This window comes from Marmota flaviventris, chromosome 17, assembly GCF_047511675.1.
Source record: "Marmota flaviventris isolate mMarFla1 chromosome 17, mMarFla1.hap1, whole genome shotgun sequence".
Classification (NCBI taxonomy): domain Eukaryota; kingdom Metazoa; phylum Chordata; class Mammalia; order Rodentia; family Sciuridae; genus Marmota; species Marmota flaviventris.
This window is the reverse complement of record NC_092514.1, coordinates 26,772,777-26,781,949: the sequence shown is the minus strand read 5'-3', so window position 1 is coordinate 26,781,949 and position 9,173 is coordinate 26,772,777. Positions and strand designations below refer to the sequence as shown.

The following is a 9,173-nucleotide window of genomic DNA, read 5'->3' as shown; positions in this document are numbered from 1 at the left end:
TAGCTCAATAGTGTGGTAAAGCACTTGCACGGCATGTGTGAGGCCCTGGGTTCAATTATCTCCAGTAGTGAAAATAAATCAATAATAAAATTAGCAAATAAAATGTAGTAACCATGCAATGGAAATAATCCTTTTCTTTTAAAAATTTCATTTTCCACCCCTGGAATGTCAAGTTTTTTGAGAGCGCAGAAATCATCCGTCTCCTTTACCACTGTATTTCCTGCACAACTTAATAGCTCAGTAACTGTGAAAAAAAAAATAACAGGTTTGTGTGTGGGTGGGGGGTGGGGCTGCAAACAGGGTCAGGAGAACACCATCCTCGGGAGACTCTCACACACTCCTGCTGGCTTAGGGCATTATCTGAGCAGGGAGGATTGGGGTTGGACTCAAAACCATTTATTCTAGGCAAGCCAGGGACTGTGGGGGCCAGGCAGGGGTCCAGGAGCATGTAAGTACAACCAGGCGATCAGTGGAGTCTCAGTGAGCTGAGCTCTGCGGAAAAGAGAAAGTGAGTGAGGACGTAGCCAAGAGCAAGCCGGTCCCTCCACAACTCCACCTCACGCTGTCTCACCTTTTTCCTGCAATCGCCACAAATGACACCAACAGTAGCGTTCACCAGCTGTATGCCACACAGCACGATCTCCAGACACGAGACAACCACCAGCAACGAGAAAAGCGACAAATTCCAGAGAACCACGTTGGGTGGCTCCTCGCACAAATACCATTGAGTACGGTTGAACAAGTAAGCGCCTCTGTGGACAGGTGGGGTCAAGCGAGTAAAGAAGATAACGTGGCGCCCCCTCCTTCCCCCTCCCCCACCCCCATCCCCGTACACGCGCCCATTGGGATTTGCAAAGGGTTAATTAGACCCATGTGGAGGGAAATCAGAAGCTCGGTGGCACCCAGGTTTCCCTGCCCACCTGGGGAGGGCATGGGAAAGGCGAAATGCAGAGACTGGGGGTCACGAACACAAGCTAAGCCTTACCCGGTTTCTTGGAAATGGTAGTCCCACTTGTCATCCACTAAGCATTTGGGTCCAGTTTGGAGGCCAGCTCCTGAAACGCCAAGGCAGTAGATGGCACCAAGCATTCCAATGGCCGAGGAGAAGATAGAACGCAGCATCTGGACCGGGTGTGGAAGGTGGGCTGAATAGGGCCACCCCGTCCCCACTCGTGGCCCCACCGTGCCTAGCTCTGTCACCCCTCTCCCATGGCCAAATTCCTCTGGAGCCAGGTTAAAAAGAGATTCCCAGAGCTGGGGATGCAGTCCTATAAAAGAATGCTTGAAAATACATTTTCCTAAAAACCCAGGACTTGGAGTTAGGCAAAACTAAGGGCTAGCAGAAATTCATGAGGGTAAGGAATTCTACAGAGGATGCTGTGGCCCTGTGAGAGAGAACTAATCCTAAATCCTTCATTTTTCTTGCAAGGAGAAGGGGTACTGGGGATTGAAATCAGGAGTACTCTACCACTGAGCTACATCCCCAGCCCTTCTTATTTCTTATTGAAGAGACAGAATCCAGCTAAATTGCTGAGGCTGTCCTCAAACTTGAGATCCTCCTGCCTCATTCTCCAGAGTCACTGGGATTACAGATGTGCACCACCACACATGGCCCAATTCTCTTTTTAATTTAGATCTCACCCTGCAGCGATTTCCGCAGCAGCCTGTTCCACAACAGCCCTTGCCCCCTGCCCGAACCGCAGCGATTCCTGGACACAGCACCTGTGGGACAAGGATCAGTGTGATAGTGTGAAACCTCCACCCCAGCCCAGATCCTCAAGATCTTCACCTCCTATGGAAGCTGCCTATGGTGTCCTCAACCCTTTGGACTATAGGAAGATCTTATCTCTACCTGTCCTGGAGCGTGCCTATCTTAACAAAACCTTATTTATATGCCTATCTTACTCTGTCCATATTGTAGCTTCCTTGAGGGTTGGGTTCAATATTAAACAGTTCCCATAAATCTTGGCACATAGTAGTTGCCTTTCTTAATGGGAATCAGGAGGCCCTGGGTTGAGGGCCAGGCACACATTATCTCACACTCGTGAACTGATTAGTTTCTTTGGATCTCACTTTTGTCCAATGTAAAATGAATTTGTAAACCTACCTCACTCACAGTGTTGTGCTTAGGATTGAATGAGATAACTGGTGGGCCTGGTGTCAAGACTGCTTTAGAGTAAATGCTCCTTAGCTATAAATGCCTTCAGTAGTGGGAAGAGGTAGTAGTGTTGGAGGGTCTGGTGAGCTAGGATATGGTAGAGTGTGTTCACAAATGCTGTGATGTGGGTTGTGGGATTTCTTAAGATCCAGCCCCTGATCTTTTTCCTTCCTGTGACTTTTCTCACAAAGTCCATCCCCTCCCAGGGAATCAGCTACTCCATCTGCCAATAGTCACCTCCACATGCCTGGAGATCCAAACCCAACTGCCTGAGTTCACTCAAATGTCTTGGTTTTAGCTCAGATTCAGTCTCACAGGTGACCTCAAAGTATTTTCCAAATAAATCTTCCTTTGATTTCCTCATCCTCATGATTGAAAAATATCATCCATCAGGTCACCTATGAAGGAAAACTTTAATCCTTCTGCATCCAGCCAGACCTCAAGTCTTCTTGAGTTTTCCTTCAATGGCTCCTGAATCTATCAGTCCTTTGTCCTTCTTCCCCATTCAGTTCCTAATCAGGTTCCATGAGGAAGATGTTCTCGGCCTCCCTACTAAATTCCCATAGCTCTTGCCCCATGCTGTTGCACACTTCATCTTTCATGCACCACCAGATTAAACTTGATTTTGCTAGGGTGGGGTGGTGCACACTTGTAAACCAGTAGGTCAGGAGGCTGAGGCAGGTGGGTGCAAGTTCAAGGCCAGCCATGGCAACTTATGGAGACCCTATCTCAAAATAGAAAATAAAAGGCTGGAGTTGTAGCTCAGTGGGAAAGGGCTCCTGGGTTTGATCGCCAGGAGCAGGGACTTCTTCAGTTGGTTTTCTTTCTGCTCAAGTCCTTCACAGAGGATCCTATCAATACTGAATCCCAGCAAGTCCTTTGAGGCTCCTCACTCTGCCTTTAGCCTTGTCATTGTCTTCATAGCCCAGGTCAGGTACTTTGTTCATCTCCCATCCCTGGAATTCATTGGCTGTTTTGATCCTTCCTTCCTGTTGGTTTTGTCTGGCATACACCATACAAGGCAGCGTTTTGTCCTTTTGCAGGGAAGGGGCTGAGAATTTTAGTTCTGTTTTATCATTCACAGCAACCACAGAGAAGCACCAATGCATTGATTATTTGCAATGATGAGTAGAACCAAATTTCCACCAGCACTCTCACTGCCCTCCTCCTATGTCCTGGCAGATCCAGGGCCAGTGCTAACCCCCATTTCTTACCCTCTCTGGTGATATCAATTACTGGGAGTTTCCAGGATCCAAAGATACCTAGAATTGTCTCTAGTTTTACTAATGTGTGTGTGTGTGTGTTTTCTGGAAATCGAATCCAGGGCATTGTCATGCTAGGCAAGTGCTCTACCACTGAGTTACAGCCCCAACCCAGATTTACCCATTTCAAATGACCCACCTGTTTGAGAATATTACTTTTGGTTAAAGTATTTGCTTCCTTTGGTGGTCTAAACTTCCCTCTCTTGTTCTCTGCCGTCTAATTGTCTTCATAAAAAGAGAACTATCATCATAAATTCAGGAGGCAACACTGTTTATAGCTCAAATCTGCTCACTTTTCTCTATTACCATGGCCACTGGCCTATTTCAAGATACTGTCATCCCTCCATGACATTAGTCTCATCTTTCTGCATCTATGGCTAAGCTCCCGCTGTCCATTCTCCACACTAATGCCAGAGGGATCTACTTCAATCCAGTGGGGTGTGGAGCAACTAGAACTCTCACACTGTGCTGATAGGAATGAATTGATACAAAAACTCCAGCAAACTATTTGCCAGTTTTAGCACTGGCTATTTGCAAACCTTAAGAGTCAGCAGTGTTACTTCTAAGAGTAACAATGGAAATAAACACATATGTTCACCTAAGGCACTTACAGGACAGATGATATCAACATTATTTGCAAAAAACCCAAACTGGGAACTGTCCAAATGTCCACCAACAGTAGAGTGTAATTTAAATTGAAGTATGTTCACATGACAGAATGCATAAGAAATTAAAAACTAGAGCTACACAAAGTAACATAGATGGCTCTCACAAATATTATGCTAAAGAAGCCAGACACAAAAGAACACATAGTGTATGATTTCATTTCAAATATATTACTGAAGAGGTCAAAGTAGTTTCTGGGGTTAGAAGACAGAATAATGGTTACCCTTGTTGGTGGGGGTAGTACCTGGTGAGAGGCATGTGAAGGATTCTGGTAATAATGACCTGTATTTTTTTAATCACTTGTTTTATGAAATGGGGTTTTGCCATTTTATCCAAGTTGACCTGGAACTCCTAGTCTCAGCCTCAAGATCCTCCTGCTTTAGCCTCCTGGGTAGCTGGGACTATAGGTGCGTGAATTAACAGTTTTTTGATCTGGGTGCTGGGTATGTGGATATGTCCGCTTAGTAAAAATTCACTGAGCTGGGGTTGGGGATGTAGGGCATGTACTTAGCATTCACAACCCCTGAGTTCAATCCCCAGTGATTGTGGGTCCCCCACAAATAACCGCCCCCCCCCCCACAAAAATCACCCAAAACAAAAATCCCCAACTTCTTCCCTAGGAGCTCTTAATGATAACTTGCTTTTCCTTCCTTCCTTCCTTCCTTCCTTCCTTCCTTCCTTCCTTCCTTCCTTCCATCCTTCCTTCCTTCCTTCCTTCCTTCCTTCCTTCCTTCCTTCCTTCCTTCCTTCTTTTCCTTCCTTCCTTCCAACAACCCAGGGCACTGTGCCACTGAGCTACATCCACAGCACGGCATGCACTGTGCACTCTCTCTTTCTTTCTCCGTGTGTGTGTGTGTGTGTGTGTAGAGAGAAAATTTCGAATATATATATGATTATATATATATATATATATGATTATATATATATGATTATATATATATGAATATATATATATATATATATATATATATATATATATATATTCGACCATATATATCAGGGCAGGGTAATAATAGGTATGAGGGGTACATACCTCATACCTTTTCCAGGATGGACTCAAACTTATGATTTCTTCTTCTTCTCCTCCTCCTCCTCCTCCTCCTCCTCCTCCTCCTCCTCCTCCTCCTCCTCCTTCTTCTTCTTCTCTCTCTCTCTCTCTCTCTCTCTCTCTCTCTCTCTCTTCTTGTGGTACTGGCAATTGTACCCAATGATACTCTCCACTGAGGTTTATCCCAGTCCTTTTTAAATTTTTTTATTGCCCAGGTTGGTCTCAAACTTGTGATCCTCCTGCCTCAGCCTCCTGAGTATCTGGGATTACAGGCATGTGTCACTGCACCTGGCATTACCTTCCTTCTGAGTAAGTGGTATTATAGGCATGTCTTCCATGCCTGTTAGCTTGTGGTCTCCTCTCTGTTTCTCTCTCTGTGTGTATGTGTGTATTTTCTCTCCCTCTCTGACTCCCTCCCTCTGTCTTGCTCTCTCTTCTTTGCAGTAGTGCTGGGGATCAAACCCAGTGACTCACACATGCTAAGTAAGTGCTCTACCTCTGAGCTACACCTCCAGCCCTATGTATTTTTATTTTTGATGGCACCCACTCCTGTCTGAAATCATCTTGCAGACTACTTCCTTCATTCAGTGACTATTAACACAGTTCCTGTTAGGTGAAGGCACTGGTCTAGGCACCAGGCACACAGCAACCAACAGAACAGGCAGCCCTTGCTCTCATGGGGCTTCTGGTCTTGCTTCCTTCATACCATCTGACCCACAAAGGAACAGAAGCTTCAAGGGGAGTAGGGATCTTGTCTGTGTCCCTGTGGCATCATGTGGTACTTCCTGGGAGAAACTTATTCCCAGTGCATGCTCCCCCACCCCCCCAAAAAAAGAAAAGCAAAACACAGAAATCCCCAACTTCTTCCCTAGGAACTCTTTATGATAGCTTGCTTTTCCTCCCTCCCTCCCTCCCTCCCTTCCTTCCTTCCTTCCTTCCTTCCTTCCTTCCAACAACCCAGGGCAGCTGTGAATGAGACTATTGGAAGCACATCCTTGGAGATCACCCCTGAAGAAGAGTAGTTAGGCTGGGTGGAAAAGTGGGGGGTAGTTTAGGTGGAGAAGGGACATGATGTGACACTGAGCAAGTATGTAGACCTGGGGGAGTGTGACATCTCAGAGAAAGTTCAGATCAGAGAGCTGGAGTAGAGTCCATCAGCCATAAATCCATGCAACAGATGGGGAGTAGAAGAGACCTCAGAAAGTAAGAGGGAGTTGCTAGGTAAAGGAGAGGTATCCCACTTAGCTAATAGAGGTGTGACCTGGAAAAGGGATGAGGTGAGACCCCTTCTAGAGAAAGTTGTCAGTCAGCTGTCCTGAAAAGAGGGAACCTATGCTGGGTAGATGTCTCATCTTTACCCCACAAAAATATGACACTAGTTGACCATCTAAAACTTCCTCTAAATGAGGAAAGAGAGGAGTAGATCCAGGAAATCTGTGTCCCCTCTTCCTCCACTTCTCCCTGCGGGTCCTCATCTCCAGGAAGCCTTGGGGGCAACTTCTCTGCCCTACTGACCTGCTTCTGAGTTTACCCTTAGTACCCAGCACAGAGTGGGCATCCAGAATGTGGGCTGAGAGAGAGTGGATGTGGAGGAGGGAAGGGCAACACTGAGCTGATAGGTATTGTGACTGATGGGTGACATCACTGCCTGACTCCAGACCTTTTTGCTGTACCCCTCATACCTATTATTACCCTGTCCTGATAACCTCCCACACAACTAGCTGCTCCTTCTTGTTCTACCCTTGTGGTGAGAGGTCCCCAACATCTGCTCAGCCGCAGAGGCTGGGAGGGTCAGGTGGGACATGTTTGACCCAGAAGGGAAGCTCTTTAGAGACTTGAGTCTCCCCTCCCTGCCTTCCCATTCCCTTCAGGCATTTAGCTCAGGTCTTTGGGGGCTCCTCTAGGGCTATCTACAGAGTGCTGAGTGTGTAGGGGAAGGACTGGGCACATTCCTTGTCCCCACCAAGCACTTGCCATCCCCTCTGAAGCACCATCCTTTTTCCTCTCCCCTTGATTCCCACTCAGAACCCCTTACAGTGGTGCCCAGGCCCCTGGCCACTGGCTTATGCTTTATTCTCACCATCAATCCCCCGCCGATGAAGCCGGCCATGAGCAAGACTTGCAAGCTGAGTTGGTTAGTGCTCCAGGTCTTCCCATCAGGCACCAATAGGAGAGCATTGGCCACAATACAGACTAGGGAAAGAGATATTAGAGAGAGCCCCACACAGCGGGAACACTTCCCCGTGCACATGGCGGGCAGTGAGTGAAAGTGAGCCGGAGGTTCCTGGGTCCAAAGGAAAACAGGCTGGAGTGTGAGCAAAGGTCAGAGAAGAGGTGTGGTAGAAACTGGCAGGATTAGGATGATAAGGGAGAGAGGCCCCGAGGTGGTGGAGGCTTTGGGGCTGCAGCTGGTGAGATGACGGGGAGAAGGCAGTGATGGAGCAGTTGGGGGAAGTAGTCACACCTTTGGAAGTTGCCTGGCATCAGTTTCTTCTATTTCTGAGCACACCTCTCCATAGTCCTTTCTTTGATTCCTTAACCTGTTTGAAGACTTGACCAAGCCATCTCATGTCTTTAAGTCACAATTGCCTCATCTCTATAAAGGGTAGAGTGATATACCACTTTTCTCCTGAGCAGGCTGTAAGGATTCCTTAGGACAAGGGAGGTATTTTGTAAACTAGGCAGCACAAGAAGGTGTACAGTGGCCTCATCATTTCCATCTGTCACACGGTCAGTGTTCCTCCTAGAAAGAAATGAAAAAGATGATAGGCTTCAGTTGTCTTTTTATTTCATATTTTTTACATTTGTTTTTTGATCCTGTCTCCTTTTGCGACTACTACCTATTTCTCAGGTGAACTTGATATTGAGGCCTGATTTGTTAGTGTTGCAGGAAACAGACTGATGGAGAAGCAGCAAGCAGCACTGGGAGTCAAGGAGAACTCCAAACTTTTTTTTTACGCCAGTGCACCCAGAGGAAAACAAATTCTGAGCCCTGGTCCAGAGGTTTTTTGTTTTTGTTTTTGTTTTTGTTTTGATCCACAGTTTTGTTTTTTTTTTTTTTTAAACAACATTATTATTCTGGTTATTCGGCATCATTTTAGACCCCTCCTATCTTTGGGACTTTTTTCCTCTTTTAAAAAACATTCCTTGGGGCTGGGGATGTGGCTCAAGCGGTAGTGCGCTCGCCTGGCACACACGGGGTACTGGGTTCGATCCTCAGCACCACATAAAAATAAAATAAAGATGTTGTGTCCACCGAAAACTAAAAAATAAGTATTAAAAAAACTCTCTCTCTCTCTCTCTCTCTCTCTCTCTCTCTCTCTCTCTTAAAACAAAAACAAAAACAAAAAACAAAAAATTCCTAATCTATGTGGCTGAAGGCGTGTACAGGGTCTCTAACATCAAGCATGGTTACAGAAACAGATTAGAAGAAATGGCTCTTTTCACAGGTATCTGCTATATTTCAAGAGGAAGTAGTAGGACTTCCAGGACAATTATTTACAATCCAAAAGGTTTTGGCCCCTGGTTAATTAGGCTTCCTGGAGAAATGCTGAGAGAGGGGAGAGGAACTGACCCTTTCCCCAGGCATTGGTTTCTGACCGTAATGTTTTCATAATCTCATTTCACAACCAGGTCTGGTTTTGCCATCACATTAGAATATTCCATCCTCTGGCCTCAACGTTTGACTCAATGATTGCTGTACAATCCAAGCCAGTTCTGTGAAGAATCCATCTTTAAATTTATTTGTGGTGGTGTTCAAAGAAATTGTTTTTTTTTTGTTGTTGTTGTTGTTGTGGTTTTTTTGAGGCACTAAGGTTGCTGGTGGCCTGTTTTCACCATGAGGAAGGGCCTGCCTGTTTGCACAGGAAATCAATCCAGAGGAGAGAACAATTGAGAGGTAGAGTGAGGTGTAATCACTTCATTTGAATCTGCAGACCAGCCATGTCTGAAGCCTGATCACTCCTTGAAACCATTTTTTTTTCCTTTTTTCTTTTTGTACTGGGGATTGAACTAAGGGGTGCTTAACCACTGAACCACA

General features: G+C 45.9%; 1 protein-coding gene across 1 annotated transcript; it reads right to left on the bottom strand.

Moving 5' to 3' along the window:
- Positions 1-477: 477 nt before the first annotated feature.
- Positions 478-7,385, bottom strand: LOC114080228 (transmembrane 4 L6 family member 5-like). The gene is made up of 5 exons (XM_027921807.2): positions 7,215-7,385; positions 1,642-1,722; positions 986-1,122; positions 572-752; positions 478-492 (listed from the first exon to the last, which is right to left on the bottom strand). The coding sequence occupies exons 1-5, from the start codon at positions 7,383-7,385 to the stop codon at positions 478-480; spliced, it is 585 nt and encodes a 194-aa protein (XP_027777608.1).
- Between the last annotated feature and the right edge of the window lie 1,788 nt (positions 7,386-9,173).